Consider the following 16,055-nt stretch of genomic DNA (forward strand, 5'->3'; position numbering starts at 1 on the left):
TGAGAAAGCCAGAACAGGAAGTTCTATAATGGCAAAGTTTCTGATCAGCTAACTGTGGAAAGATAAGGCATATAGTTCCAGTACAGATGTAACAATCCCGATATTTTAACCACCATTATGAGATTATGAGAGGATTGAAGGATAGCTTACTAGATCTTTCTGGCCCCTTGCCTCCCACAAGAATTCCCCTGCACTGCCAGTCTTAATTGTGGTTCCATGTTACATCAGCACCAATAGTAATCACAGATGATGCTAATGAGGTTCTCTCAACCATGGGAAAAACCTCAAATCCTCGTCTCAGCTCTTGGTTAAAAGGTAACCCTAATTTAAGGCTGGGAAGAGAAATCGTACTTGAGGAGGGAAGGAGCAGGCAATCCCATGACTCCACTATTTTAAAGTGTCATTACTGTTTTTAAAACTATGCTACTTTGATGTAAGTCTTGCAAAAAAGTGGCGTATACATTCACAAGTAATAGTAGCAATAAATAATATATTTTTTAAAAATTATCTGTCTGATGCATTCCATCCAACAGTCAACCCCGTCCCTCATAGTTAATATACCTGCTTCTGTGTACAGGTGATGGAGAACTGAATTCAGCTGGTGGGCCAGATTATTCTCTCATCCCCAAGGGATGAAAGGTGGTCAAAATCCCCACTCCCCATCGGCTGCATAAAGAACATACTTTTGGCGCACATGCGAAATCCCTGCTGAACTGAGCTTTCTGGTGCCCATCCATGTGCTCTCACCAGATATCATGTGCTTTGAGCTTTGCAGAGAATCCAAAAACCCAGATGTGTTCCCGTCAGCTCAGTTGTACTAGCATAGATTTAAACAGGCAGGAATCTGATTTAGATTTAAATAGATTTTTTAGATAGAGATAAACAGGCAGGAATTGAACCCGCCCCTGTTCAATTTTGATAAAATTTTCAGTGGGGAGAGAAAAGGAGGTTTCAGCAGATGGAAAGGTCACCAGGAATCCTCTTCTACCCCCCATACCACCTTTTGTATGTTGAAGTTATATATAAATGGCATAGGACTGGCTGGCTGAGAGAGACTAATTGATTGTCTACTCCAATCCCTTACTGTGAGGCAGACCACAATTATGGAATCCACTGCAGTAAGATGTAGCAACCAACCTGGATGACTTAAAAGAGGACATAACCACGCATAAGCTCATCACTTTGTCATGATGGCTATGTAGTACTTTCAGTGTTAAGAGGCAATGCTTCTCTGACCACCACTTTCTGGGCATTACAAGTAGGAGAGCTACTGTGTGTATGAGCTACCCATAGGCTCTGGTTAGCCACTGTGAAAACAGTGCTGGACTAGATGGGCCTTCGGCCTGACCCAGCAGGGCTCTTATGTTCTTATGCTGTCACTACCACTGCAATTCAATCCAGTGTGTCACAAAGAGCAGTTGTACCACAAAAAGCTATCCACAAAACAAACCAGTTTCAGATTACTCATTCAAGTAATCCAAGTCACACATTCCAGAGGAGGGTGGATCATTGCCCAAGTTAAATCCTGATCAAAAAGTCATCTCTAGGGCATGTTAAATAGGCATTTTATCGAAGGCTGGCCTACAAACTTACAACCATCCAAAACAAATGTAGCCTACCAACCATCTGTGCTTGACAGTCAGATACTCAACAATTCCCCTGCAGCAACCAAAACCAGTTTTGCATCACTAGTGTAACACCATACATGGCTGGTAAACTATACCCAGTTTTCAAGATCACATGTTTGTAGACTTGGTACAAAGTATGCAGCAGCTGAAAATACCGAGGTGATGGAGCTGGCAGCCACAACAATGCCTCCTTAATCAAGCGTCTTCACTTTCTTGAAGAACTGGGACAAGCCATAATCTTATTAAACCCAAGATTTTTATCACAATGCCCCAGTTCTCACGTAGCACTAAGCCAAACCATGGCTAAGCATGAATTAACAAGCTGCATAATATAACAGAGGAAGATGTTTTAAAGCAAAAAAAGTTATAATGGCCTGGTTACACATAAGACCAAGCCAAATGATGGCTCCATATGCATGAGTACACAAGGTGAAAACTAAAGGCATTTTACTCTTCCCCAGGCCCAGCTGCTGCATATCTCTCCCAAAGAAACCATGAGCAGTAAGGCAAGAACAAACCTTGGCTACTACACAGCTTGCAGTTTGTTTAGAGTGAGATAAACTATGAGCCCATGTTCACATATAACACTAAGTCAAACCATGGGTTTACTTTGAGTAATGTGACAGCAGCAAAACCAGGGGAGGAGCAAAGCAGCTGTGAAATTTTCATTCTGTGTACCCAACACACTTGGATATTCATACTTAGCCATTTTTTAGCTCAGTATTATGCACAAACCAAGTCATTATCTCTTTTTTACTTGAATACATTTTCCTTTCTAATATGCTGCGGATTTTAGACATCATCCAAAATGTAGAAGGGAGAGATTACTTTAAAGTCACTATGTCAAAACAATCTGGAAACACTTGCTACACAACTAAATTCATTATTTGATCAATATTGCATCTGGAGACTGAACATACAGAAGCTACATGCAAATTCCCTCTTACCTTCATCTCCCTCCGGTGCATAGGAAGCTGTAATGATGTCGATGTCAGCACAATTCATCACAATCTGATTAGTCGCCTGCTTCACCTGTAAAATACACATTCAACTTTATAACTTAATGTTTCATTTAACATTGAGTACGGTAACAATTTTTTCCAAAAAAAAAAGTTTGGCAAGCTGTTGAAGTGAACTTTTAAAGCTGCTTCAGTGCAAATAAAACCCAAGACCGCTATTCTTCCATTCACACATACAACATTTTCACAGGAGTGATTGTTTACAACATAGTGAACAATCATTATATATATAACTTTATAGTGAGTATTACAATCTCACAGTGAGCAACTTGCTCAATGCAAATATTCCATCTGGATAAGTAGTTTACCATACGTAAAGGAAAGCAAGGATTGCACAGAGTGGCTAGAAAGTCAACTAGAATGTGCAACCTAAGCTACCCCATAACACTGTATCAGCTGGGAAAAGTCCAAAATTGTGGTCACACAAGTTTTAAACAGATACTCAGAAATCCAAAATAATTTTTCAGCTCTCTACATGCTGGTGCCTCTACAGAAAAATCTGATTTTCAGGAAACTGGTTGTTTACTTTAACCCACATTACTCTTGCTATTTGAAATTAGTTCCTTTAAAAAAATCTGATTTCAGTGCTTAGCTGGCTAAAATACTATTCAAGTTTTGCGGGCACCACAGTTACTGTTATTATTTATTAACTTTCTATACCACCCTTCATCCAAGAATTATAGGCTGGTTTACAGTATAAAAATACAAAAATGCATACCAAAGTAACAAACAAGAACAATACCACCACAGTATTATTATTAAAAAGCCACAAATCCCCAAATGATACAAATTTGTTCAAATCTCAACAGTGAATTCAGAAGACTAGCATTCCCATCAACACCCATGCCCCCCCCATACAGTTGCATAGTTACTATGCATTGAGAACCAATTGGAATCAACTGACAGATCCAACACATGAAGGCCCCAACAACCAATGCTTGTCAGGCAAGTTAAATTTTCAGTCTATCCAACAAGACTCCTTTAGCAAACCAGGTCCACTCAAATATCAAGCCAAGGAATGTCAATAAAGAGAAACAGCTAATCCATATTTGACCCAAGGGGAATGGTGCCACATTTAACCTTAAAGATATACCTTTAACACCCTACACCAGAAGTGGCTTCCCATCAGATCCAGCCAGCATGGGCAATGGTCAGAGCGATGGAGTTAGGAATCCAACATCTTGAGTGCCAAATGTTAGCCACCCCTGCCCTACACACTCCAGAACATATAATACATGAACAACCAATATGTGTCCCTGAACAACATGAGAGGCTGTTTTTGAATGTACCTTCATTGTCATTTAAATGTGATAATATGTTAATATTCCTGCAAACACACAACAGTGCCTTTCAAGAGTGTGTGAAGCACCAGAAAACATTTACAGGAACCAAGTTAATGGTTACATATAATTAAATGTTCAGCCCCATGAAGATCCAGAAACAAGGCATCAACAAATTATGCACACAGGCAGCAGTTTATACAAAATGCGAGCTTGTGAAAATGGACTCATGCTAGCAGGAGTCAAATTGATTTCAATAAGGCTTCACTTACATGATACGCTCAGGATTAAATCTTGTTTGAGAGCAACAAAAGCAAGTATCCAAATGCAGTTCAACATACGACATTTTATATTGCAGGCAAATAGAAAATGCAGACATTAAATGCTTTGCAGGGAAGCAGATACATTAAGGAAAGAGCTATGCAATGGTGATTAATATCTGAAAGCCTCTTACAGAACTGGAAAATTTGTTTTCTGGAAAGCAGCTAGTACAAACATGAATACTGACATGTGAACTATTTTTTTTCAAATAAAATCAAGTAATTAGAACAGAAACTATGGATTGTATCCAACTAAGTTTTACTCAGACCAGACCCACTGAAATTTATGGATCTGGGTTAGCCATGCCCATTAATTTCAGTTATACTCAGAATATAACTAATGTTGGGTACAACCCTGTATGTTCATCAAAAACATTCACTTCCAGTTTTCCTGCAACAACACCTCAAACAGTGAATTATTACTGGAAATACTAATGGCATTCTTGATTACATCTATTAACAGGGGCAGCCTGTCCAATTTCACCAGCTGAGGTGTAATAGGAAGGTGCTGCCCTGCCTATGCACTGCCTGCCTCCCCCCTTGCCACCTCTACCAAAGCCTTGCTGACCAGGGTTCTGCAGCTGCAGCTTCCAAGATTCTGGCAAGATTGCCCAATGTATCCAGAGGCATCTGTGAAATATTGCGGGCTCTCATGAGATCTCATCAGAACCCACTGCAACCACTTCTTGCTTCTCCAGCCGGAAAGGTGCATCCATGGATGTGCCCCTTGGATTCTGCTGCCTGAGGTGCCTGCTTCATAGACAGGCCAGCCATGACTATTAAGGAGACATGTGATAGCTTTAACAACTGTAGGGAATATCAATTTTCTACAAAAAGAAATGCAAGTTTTAGAAAAAATGCTGAAAAATGAGATCAAAACAAAGTTTTCCCATTAATACAGTGCATGCACAATACAGAATCCCCATGCACCAGTGAAAACATTTTTCATAAAATGGGAAGTCTGTGTTCCTTATTATAGAACCTCATGTTGATATTTTCAGCAGCAGTAGCCAGCTGTGGTCAAGTGGATTGAATGTGGAGTCTGTATGTTATTCAATAGAAAGTAGTCAATGTGGTGCCCTCCAGAGGTTCTTTACAACTCCTGTCTTCCTTGCAAGTGGCCATCCTGACTGAGGGCACGACACATAGCACAACTGCCACAGGGCTAAAAAACACTCTCCCAATGTCACTCTCTGAATTTAGCCATGTAGATAGGACTAGAGCACCTATAAAAGAGCACCCCAAATTCCTATCCCGTGGCACTAGTCCAAGAGGATACCATGGTTGATGGTATCAAAAGATTGTGAAGAGATTGTGAAGCAGAAGCAAGGTTGCACTTCCCATAATCTGAATAACTTTAACAGAGCAATGGGGAACCTGCGGCCCTCCAGATGTTGTTGGGGCCCCACCCAGCTTGGCCAATGGTCAAAGATGATGGCAGCTATAATCCAGCTATTTTTGGAGGGCCACAAGTTCTGCATCCTTGCTTTTAATAGCTAACCTTTCATTATATTTTATATTACACCATCTTCTATTATAATATGTTCTATTAACATTTTAGGTATATTTTAGAGATAGACTTTTATATACCACCAATCTATGTGTGGATAATTGGTGTGTTGAACTTTAAAACACACAATAACTTTAGCCTAGGATATATCCTTCTTTATATTCTCTCTTATGCACTATGCTCTTCAAAAGAGGATCTGTTCCCTTATTCATTAAAGTATGGATGAGGACAAAGTTCTAAGAGAAGAAGTAGCATGTAGAGGCCAGGAGAGTGAGCAGTGAGATGAGCAGCTAATCCCTCAATCAGAATTCACCACTGCTTACAACTTTATAGTCCATGCCAGACAGCTAGCCCTCCCAATATATTGGACTGTGACCAAGTTATTTATTCTCCAAAATACATGAAATCAAACCAATTTCCACCCAACAACAGAAAGAGCTTTGTAAGATCACATCTGTGAACAAATGAAAGCAGCTACAGTAATTATAAGGCCTTATCTAGGCAACCACATTTTCCCACTGATTTGCATCCAATGTGGATTATAGTATCCAAGCAGTAAATCTGCTAATAGAAAACAAAGCAACAGCTTCCTCTGCTCAAGTCTCCTGTTCTATGCAGGAAAAGACTGCAATTCAGCATTCAGATGACAGTTTGACAATCTTTGTCAAAGTCAATTCCTATGCAAAAGTTGTTCTTAAACTTGTATAACCACTTGGCTGAGTTTAACTAATTACAACGTTGCTGACATCAGGAATTTCAGAGGTTGGAGGGCCAAATCTGCCTAGATCTAGAAATAATGGACCAACAGGCTAGACACGAATGCCAGGAATTCCAAGATATCCTGCCTGAAATATTGCTACCTACAAAAGGCAATTGGCGAGTATTCAAAGATCTACTTTAGGTATGCCCAAGTACCTTTGCACACCTAGTAATATTTTTTTCTCTTTGAATAGCAAAGCACCCCATACTATAACACAAACAACTTCTAAAAATCCCCAGATTATCAAAAATCATTTGTTATGTGGCATAAGAAGCTACAGCTCAAGGAAACCGTCAAACATCCTTTTTAAGTGTGTGGAACCAGTTGTGTGGATCTTTGGATCCCAGCCACTGCCCTAGTTACTGTAATTTTCAGAACCTCTGGTGGAAACGTATTACTGTGTTAAAATTTTTGACCTTCAACTATTGCCCAATCAGTGTACAAATATATTGTGCGCACACAGTCGAAGATATTCAGCATCTTAAACAGACTGAACTGAAACACAAAATTAACACCTAATCAGCATGATCTACAAACCTGGCAGATACTGAACAAGCAAGCTATAAAAAGCAGCAGGCAGGTTAAAGTTTACTAAGTACATCAGCACTTCCTTCAGCTAAATCAGAAGACCAATGAGACACTACAAATGAAGAGATTTAAAAGGTCCCTTCCTTTGTTTGACCTTTAAGGTAGAAGATGCCATTCACAATCTGACATTTTCCTGACAGCTTATATGCATAGCAGAAACCTACCCTATTATAGTTTGGAGAGCATTATTTTACAGTTGCTCACAAAGTTAAAGTCAGCTTCCAACGTAAGGGAAGGCACCCTTAATACCTGGTACCCTTATTCTCATAGAATATGTCACACCATAAAAATGCTTTGGCTCTAATACAGGCTTGCAATACAGTTTCAAGGTCAAAGGTGAAATTAGTTTTCTGGCCCAGTATTGTTGGGAACAGCTCTCCAAAGACTCAGTAAGGCTGGGAAAGACCTCTGCCTATGTTTTGAACTGGACATTCAAAACTAGCCATGAAGTTGCATATCTCCTCCTTCCCTCCCTGAATCACCTCCACATTTATTTAAAACTACTAAATGTTTATCCATACAAAAAGATTTTACACTGTTTCAAAAATCTGTTCAAGGCAAGGACCTCTACAAACTGCCTGTGGGAGTTTACTATCTGAATCATTGCTTAACAGTGGTAAACCAGTGCTTACCATTGATGCATCATTCCCTCAAGTCCCTCCAAAAGGACATTTTTTCTTCCCATCTGATGTTGCAGGAAAAGCCAGCAGCATCTCCTTTCTGCTGCATCTGCCAAATGCCCAGTGGGAAAGAAATCATTTCTCCTTTCTGCCACCAAGGTTTTTTTGTGCATGAAAGTAGAGGTGGTCATTGGCAGAAACAGCGCTTTCACAGAAAGTACAGGAGTGCTCACCAATGGGGAAAGCCAGTGTAAGAGTTTATGGAACCCTGCCTCTGTACTGTGCCTCAAGAGTTGTGGTTTTTTAATTTCAAAGATAAGAGTATTTTAGCTTCCAGGATAAAAAGAAGAGACACCTTATGAAAGAATGGAGCCAGAGACTTTTTAAACTTAGCATAAATACTGCTGTTTGCATTACAATCCTATGTTTTTGCTGTTGTGATTCTGTTTATGTTGCTTATATTTTAGATAATTTTTCAGTGTTTAAATGTTGTTAAGCTGCAATGAGAAAATACTGTATTTTTATGGACAAATTTATTAAATATACATATCTATCCAGAGCTTCTATTTATCTCACTGAACTTATTTCCAGGAAAGTTTTTTGTTTTTTGTTTTTTTAAGGTAAAGGATCCCTGGACGGTTAAGTCCAGTCAAAGGTGACTATGGGGTTGCAGTGCTCAACTTGCTTTCAGGCTGAGGGAGCCAGCGTTTGTCCACTGACAGCTTTCCAGGTCATGTGGCCAGCATGACTAAACTGCTTCTGGTGCAATAGAACACCATGATGGAAGCCAGAGTGCACAGAAACGCTGTTTATCTTCCTATCACAGCAGTACCTATTGATCTACTTGCACTGGCATGCTTTCGAACTGCTAGGTTGGCAGGAGCTGGGACAGAGCTGCAGGTGCTCACTCCATCACGGGGATTCAAACCACTGACCTTCCAATTGGCAAGCCCAAGAGGCTCAGTGGTTTAGACCACAGCGCCACCCGCGTCCCTCCAGGTAAGTATATCCAGTACCATAGCCATAATAAATTGCCTTATCAACAAAGAATTGTGTTTTCATGGTTCTTCAACACAAAATAAAAATGTTGCACAAGAATTGTAATAGGTCACTAGACAGGGAAGTATTTTTGTGGCTACCAATAAACTTAGTGATTGTGTTAACATACTATTGATGTATGTGCCAATTTATTACACTTAAACACATCATAGCATTGGGTTTTTCTTCCCAACATGCCAAGTTTTTTACCAAGTAGAAAAACAAAGCAGTGCCAAAATGAAAGGCTGAAAATAAAGAGTAAGCCATTTACCAGCCTTTGAAATAATGTGATTTGCTACAGCATCAATAATGATCAAATATCTTATCAGATGATCAAAGTTTCCTGTTCTCTAGAGCTGGTATGAACAAGAGAGCTGCCAAAGCAAAGGGTTCAATTAAAAAGCTTATATGCTTGGCCACTTAGTGTCCTAAAATGAGGTTACAAGCACCGTTTAGCATATCTCATTGGAAACTGAAGTGCATAAGTTGTCACCAATGGAAACTCTGCAACAGCTGAACTCCTATTACAAGTCTCTTTCACTGATAAGTGTGTTGACCTTCTGCTAATCTGGTGCTTAAATTGGTGGGTTAACATTATGGTTTTCAGTTGTTCTATGATTGTTCACTGACCTTGTGAAATAGTAGAGGAAATTACACTTTCAAGACACAGCTGAAAATGTTTCCTTCAACATTTGGCTAACTCCAAGTTACTCAGGTGGCAACATTTTATTACTTTTTTATTATTAACCTTTGTATCTCATGCTCTATGCAAGGAGTTTAGGGCAACATGCACAGGGATTTATCCTAACAGCCTTGTGAGATAGTGACTGGCCTAAGGTCATGCAATGTGCTTCATGGCTCAGTGGGGATTTGAAGCCAGGTCTCTCTAGTCAAAGTCCACTACCCCCACTGTTCACTATACCACACTGGCTTCCTTTAACCTTCAAGTGAGAAAGTATTTTGTCCCAGGACTTAGCATGAACCTGTGCAGTCACAAAGCAATACTGGCTTTCTCCCAAATTACTGCTGGTTTCAGGTCCTGTAGATTAGGACGTATCGCAATCATCATTCACAAGACACTCAACATTATTAAGTTAGGTTTGTTTTTCATTTCTACACACACTGAAAAATACAAAATCAAGAGATATTTTAAGTTATTTTCAGATCATTCTGACCTCCCTTCTAATAGGAGGTTGATGCAAATTAGACACACTGACCACAACAGAAATATATTACTCCCATTTTCCTCCTGGGGATTTGTTCAAAATCACCAAGCAAGTGCAGGGTCAATCTGTAACTTGAATCCAGGCCCCAAGACATACTGTAGGCACTGGGCCACCTTATAAGCTGAAAGCATATACCTAAGCACATCTTCTGGCCCTTCTTATACAACTGAAGGCTTTCAAGATAAATTTTAACTTAAGACAACTGTCAGGAATGCTTCAGAAAGTAACTTAAGTAAGTTAAGCACACACATTCAGATTCCTGGAACATTATCTCAAGATACTTTAAAACAGCAATTTCAGAAATTCCCCCGAATTTCCCCAAACTATGAAATGGAACTTGCTAAGTTAAAGCTAAATCATGTACATTAGTTCTCCACAAACTGCCCATTTCAGAAATATTAGCTTTTATAACTACTGGAAACATGCTCAATTCTATGCTAGGGCTCAAACAGGGAAAATGTTATTGTCTCTTATTTTAAGTGTGTTATCATCAGCCACAAACTACAGCACATTTTGAAATGATTTTTACAAGTGTCAAAAGCCAGTCACAGGGTGCTAGCATAATTGGCCAAGGAACCTTTGCAGCAAGGTGGAGTGGAAATAATTAATATGCCTTTTTCAATCTTGGCTACTTTCCATCCTAATTTAACACCCAACATTTGCAAGTGTCACCACACTTATTGAACACATTTGCTTGAGAAATCATGTTTTTATTTAACTGAACTGGTAGTTCGTTTATAACCTCATTCTCTTCCCTTCCTCCCACCCAACCCCCATCAACAGACATACCACAGTCCACAGTTAACTTGGAAACATGCACACCATTCTCTGCTGGAGTTGTTTTCAAAATCAGAATCATTTTAACAACTTGCATTCCATTTCCCTGCACGTTGTCTCCATGGTATTTACACAACTGGTCACCTTTCAGTGTTTCCTGCTCTGCTTATGTAGCCAAATACGCTCGCTCAACACTTCAAAGTGACATTTGCTCCTGCTGAGACACAAAGCCAGTTATGGACAAAACAAATTTTCTCCATCCCAGTCAGTTGGGGCTCTTTCTGGACACTGCTGCCTTCTGAATAATGGAGTTTAACTTGTCTTTTAATATCTATAGTGTCTTGAAAATACTTCCCTTCATAAATAATTCAGTTGGTTTGCATGTACCCTTAAAGGCTGAAACAACTAGTTTGTATTGCAAACTAGCTCACTTGAATGCTCTTGCAGATATGCTCTTGCAGATATGCTCTTGCTGAATGAAAGGAAACTATCAAACCTTTTTTAAAACACCAAGAACACCACCACTTATGATTTCTAGACATGGCTTCAATGTCATGGCTGAACTATCTGGTCGGGACTTAGAATTGAAGCACTCTGAACAAAACTAAACATTTTGGGGTATTTCAGTACTAGCCTGAAACAGGAAAAGTCCCAGGCTCCTGGTGATCCATCTGCCTGAATTAATGCTGAAATCTAAGGAATTGCTGAGTCATATGAAATATACATTTTTCCAGTATGATTATAGGATGTTTGAAACTTTCCAATTTTAAATGTCAGTCTAAAGACCAGCTAGTAGAAACTAAGTGCAAATAAACATTACAGGACATAGGTTTGTATTTTAGCAAAGTTTTGGAGACTGCCATATTAGCTAAAGGAAACAGAAGCAATTATATATATATATATATATATATATATATATATATATATATATATATATATATTTCCTTCCTATCTGTAGTGCAATCTTAATCATGTCTCCTCAGAAGTCAGGCCTATTCAATTCAATTGAGCCTGGTCCCAGATAGGATAGGATTGCAGTCTTAATAACTTTTATTCACCAACAGTATTCTTCAAGGTTCTCACCAGTCCCAGAAATTCTCTCTAGTTTATATCATGCCACCCTCCCCAAATCTAAAATACTCCAGAAATAGAACTAGTTTAGCATACAGTACTCCTCTTGACCGAATTATGCCCCAGGAGACTTAACCAGCCTTACTCATGAAGGATTCATTATTAATGACAGGGTTTTAGAACTCTATGACAAAGAGCTGTGTTACAAAGAACTGAGGCTCTTCCTGGTATCTTAAACTGTACCTTATTCATTTGAATGATCCCAGATTAGCAAAGAGCCCAGAGAAATCTAGCAAACTGCATTCCTCACACACCTGTTTTCAAGGAAAACTGTCCTCTATGTTAAAAGAAACCTGATGTCATGACTGTGTATTGCACAGACATTTTCTCAGATAGGTAGCTGTAATAAGAAGCAGGCCTATCAACCTCCATCCCATCTGCATTTTAACATTGTGCAGAAACTTTACCCAAGAATCATCCCACTATTCTGCTGACTGAAATCAACAATCCCAAATCTAAGAAAAAACAGCAGTGTTACTACAATACTGAGGAAAAAGTAAAAAATACTGACTACAAAAACAATATCAGCAACACAAAACACACATTTCTTTAGGCTTTGTTAGGATTCTTGCCCTACGGGAATGGATAAAGATCACTAACAGGATTCCTTAGTTCTAGTTACAGGTAGGTAGCCCTTTTGGTCTGCCGTAGTCGAAACAATTTTTTTTTAAAAAAACCCTTCCAGTAGCACCTTAGAGACCAACTGTTTCAGTGTATCTGAAGAAGTGTGCATGAACACGAAAGCTCATACCAAGAACAAACTTAGTTGGTCTCTAAGGTGCTACTGGAAGGAATTTTTTTGTTTTGTTAGGATTCCTTAGGAGAGACACATGGAAAGAAAGAGCATCACAAGAATGTGTACCAAGACATAAGGAAACAATTCCACTTGCATCTCTTTCCTAAGTAAGCTCTACTCACTTCCATACCTAATAGGTGGACTATCACATAACTTGAAACTGACTGCAAATACAAACAGCCTACTGAAAGATACATACTCCATTCCACTACCTTTCACATCACACAAAAGCCCTGCTGCTGTGCAAGGCACTCCTTCAACTGCTCATATTATTCCCTATTAAGGAAGCCCTAAAAAGCATGAACCAACAGTCCCCCATCTCTTACCCTGAGTCCAAGAGGAATGACCTGCACATATAATTCTCAACATGACACTCATTGGCAAAAGTCTCCCAAGCTCAGTCCTCTTAAAAAAAAAAAAACATTTCCAAAGAAAGTTCCTGCCCTTAACTAATTCTAAGAGAAGACATGCCAAACTCATGGTTTGCTCCTTTATAATTCTGATCCAAAATAACTGAATACAGTGCCTCGGGTTAAGTACTTAATTCGTTCTGGAGGTCTGTTCTTAACCTGAAACTGTTCTTAACCTGAAGCACCACTTTAGCTAATGAGACCTTCTGCTGCTGCCACGCCGCCGGAGCACGATTTCTGTTCTCATCCTGAAGCAAAGTTCTTAACCAGAGATAATATTTCTGGGTTAGCGGAGTCTGTAACCTGAAGCATATGTAACCTGAAGTGTATGTAACCCGAGGTACCACTGTATTGCCCATCTGAGATCATTTTGCTACCAATTTTACACCGCTTACTTGAATCTCCTTGCATAGTCAAAGATACACCATATGTCATTAATCCAAGGAGAACCTCAATCACAAATTCCTCAAGTAAATGTTCCCATCCTAACTAAGAAACCTTCTCCAAACCTACAGGACCAGAGATAAAAACTGCTAACATCAGGATTCCCCAACCTATTCAATCCTACAAGAATGTATCCACCCCTTATGAATTAGACTTCCTCATTAAAACCAGAAAATCTTCTCAACTTCTTGAAGAAGCCAAGAGGCCACCTCCCATCCTAGAGAACATGTCCTTCACTCCTGGAAACACACTTATCTTAGGCAAGTTTCACCCAATTTTGAAGTGTACTTCCCAACAGCACACTCAAAGAACAGATCTCCCTCTTTCATCAAAGGCAGGCATACCTTCCCACTCAGGTAAGTCTTAACTCCCCCCCCCCAAATAGACAACAACAACACAACGCACACACAATACACAATCTCAGAAGAGCAGTAACCACTAACCTCGGGAGGCTACCCACCAGAAACAAGATCCAGAATCAGCCCAACAGGTACCACTGTCCCCCAAAATACTCCATCCCACCCCTACACTTCATAGAAACCCTTCTCCCCTTTTTACTCGTGCACCTTCTTCCCATCCCTGCTGCCCAAGCCCCACACCCGACGCTTACCCCAATTCCATCCATCACGGAGATATTCGCCCGCATTCCTCCTCTTGGGGCCAACTCCTCTCCTCCTTCCCCGGGCGCACCTATCCTACCCCACACACCGGGGCCTTCCAAGCCACAGTCACCATCGCCCGCCCCGAACCCTACACGCACTCCTTTCCCCACCCCAAGCCCACACGTTCACCCTCAGATCTTTACACACATACACGCGCGCGCGCTCCCCTCGCCTCGCCTCGCCCACTTCCAGCCCCGCGTTTACCTCCACGGCGGCCTCGAGTTTCCCCTCGAAGGTGAAGTCGATAAGGTCAGGCTTGAGGCAGAGCCCGTAATTGATGGGGCGCACCTCGCCCGGGAGCCGCTCGAAGGGCCGCTTCTCCGGCATCGCGGCGGCGGCGGCGGCAGCGAGACGGCAAGAGAAGGTGGCTGAGGAGAACGACGAGGAGGAGGCGGCGGCGGCGGCGGCAGCGGAGGTTGCTGCTGCTGCTGCTGCTGCTACTGAGGCGAAGGGGGAGGCCCAGCGCGAGCGCGCACTGAGAGGGAGGCGGCGACCCCCCAGTGACAGAAGGCGGAGACCGAAGCCAGGAGGCGGAGGAGGATGGGGAGGAGCAGGCCGCACCTGGCCCAACCGAGAGAGAGAAGGGGCGAGGGCCTCCCGCGAGCGAGCCAAGTTGACCTGCTGTGGGTCGTCGTGCTGCTGTCGCTGCTGCCTCCGCCGCCACCCTCCTCCTCCCTCCTTAGACGGCCGTGGATAGGACTGCCTCCACTGCGCGTGCGCGCTCCAACTTTCTCTCCTCCCCTTGGCCTCGCGCGCCTGTGCCCCCTCCCGGCCGAGGAGGGGAGCGGGGAGGCGGAGGGCGCTCGCGACGTGACGCACGCGCCGGAGCGCCTGCGCGCTGGTGGTAGTGGAGGGCGGCGGCAACGGCGAGGCGCCTGAAAGGAAGAGAGCTAGGAGACGTCCACCACGGGCCATTGGGATCCGCCCGCGCCTTTTCCTCCCTGTTGTTGCCCGAGCTTGGCTTTTTCCTTTCTTTCTTTCTACGGCGGATGAGGGGGAGGGGACTCGCGTGACGGACAAGTCTCGTGGCAGAGACGTCAACTAGTAAACCGAAGCAAAGGTGGGGGGGGGCGGAAGGGGAGACATAGGGGGCGGGGAGGGCATGGCTGCTGCTCGCGCACGCGCATTGCGATAGAGAAGACGCTCCTTCTCGGAGGGAGGGAGGGAGGGAGCGGCGGTTTGTCGCGAGCGCATCCTCGCCTTCCGCCGCCGAAGCTAGAGGAAGAAATGCGGCACGCGCGGGTCACGTGGTGCCTCCGCTCTTCTTCTCCCAGCTGTCTCCCAAGAGCTTAGCGCGGCGGCCGCCGCCCCTCCAGCCGTCAATTCTCTGCAGAAATGAAGAACGGCAACGAAAAAAGACCAGAAAAAAGGCACCCCGGAAAACAACGTTTTGTAAAAAAAAAAAAAAGCCTACACGCGCCTATACAAATAAGCATCAGGAATAAGCATAATTAAGGAAAACCTTTGGCTTGTTGGGTTTATTTTTATTTAAAGTTATGACAGCATAATTAGGTATTAAAGCAGGCTTTGGTTTTTTATCCCAGATCTCCCATACGTATTTTGAGTGGGCGCAGTTTTATGCATGGAAGAGCCGGATGAGTATTTTATGCTGAGTTAGGTGAACTATTGAAACCTGTCTCTGCGTTGGATTGCAGCGTCAACACCTTACTGATTTCAATGGGAGACTCGCAGCCTAGTCCTATTTGATCTGGCGTGGCTAATCCTTGGCCTGGGAGCCTAATACAGCTCCCAAGCAAAAAATTCTGCCCCCCCCCAAAAAAAAAACCCAAATGATTTTGTCAGCAACAAAACAAGGGAGGATTAAAGTAGACACAGTGCTGGGAAT

At 42.1% G+C, this 16,055-nt stretch overlaps 1 protein-coding gene across 1 annotated transcript in view; it reads right to left on the minus strand.

Annotated features, from left to right (window-relative positions):
- The window catches only part of NPEPPS (aminopeptidase puromycin sensitive), a 78,626-nt gene extending 63,381 nt beyond the window's left edge, over positions 1-15,245 (minus strand). The window contains exons 1-2 of the mRNA XM_079949334.1: positions 14,414-15,245; positions 2,576-2,660 (exon numbers count right to left, since the gene is read on the minus strand). Of these exons, the coding sequence (XP_079805460.1) occupies positions 2,576-2,660; positions 14,414-15,124 (796 nt within the window). The 5' untranslated portion in view covers positions 15,125-15,245. The remainder of the gene's footprint in view (positions 1-2,575; positions 2,661-14,413) is intronic.
- Positions 15,246-16,055: the final 810 nt, after the last annotated feature.

Source organism: Podarcis cretensis (genome assembly GCF_951804945.1).
Source record: "Podarcis cretensis genome assembly, chromosome: 13".
NCBI lineage: Eukaryota > Metazoa > Chordata > Lepidosauria > Squamata > Lacertidae > Podarcis > Podarcis cretensis.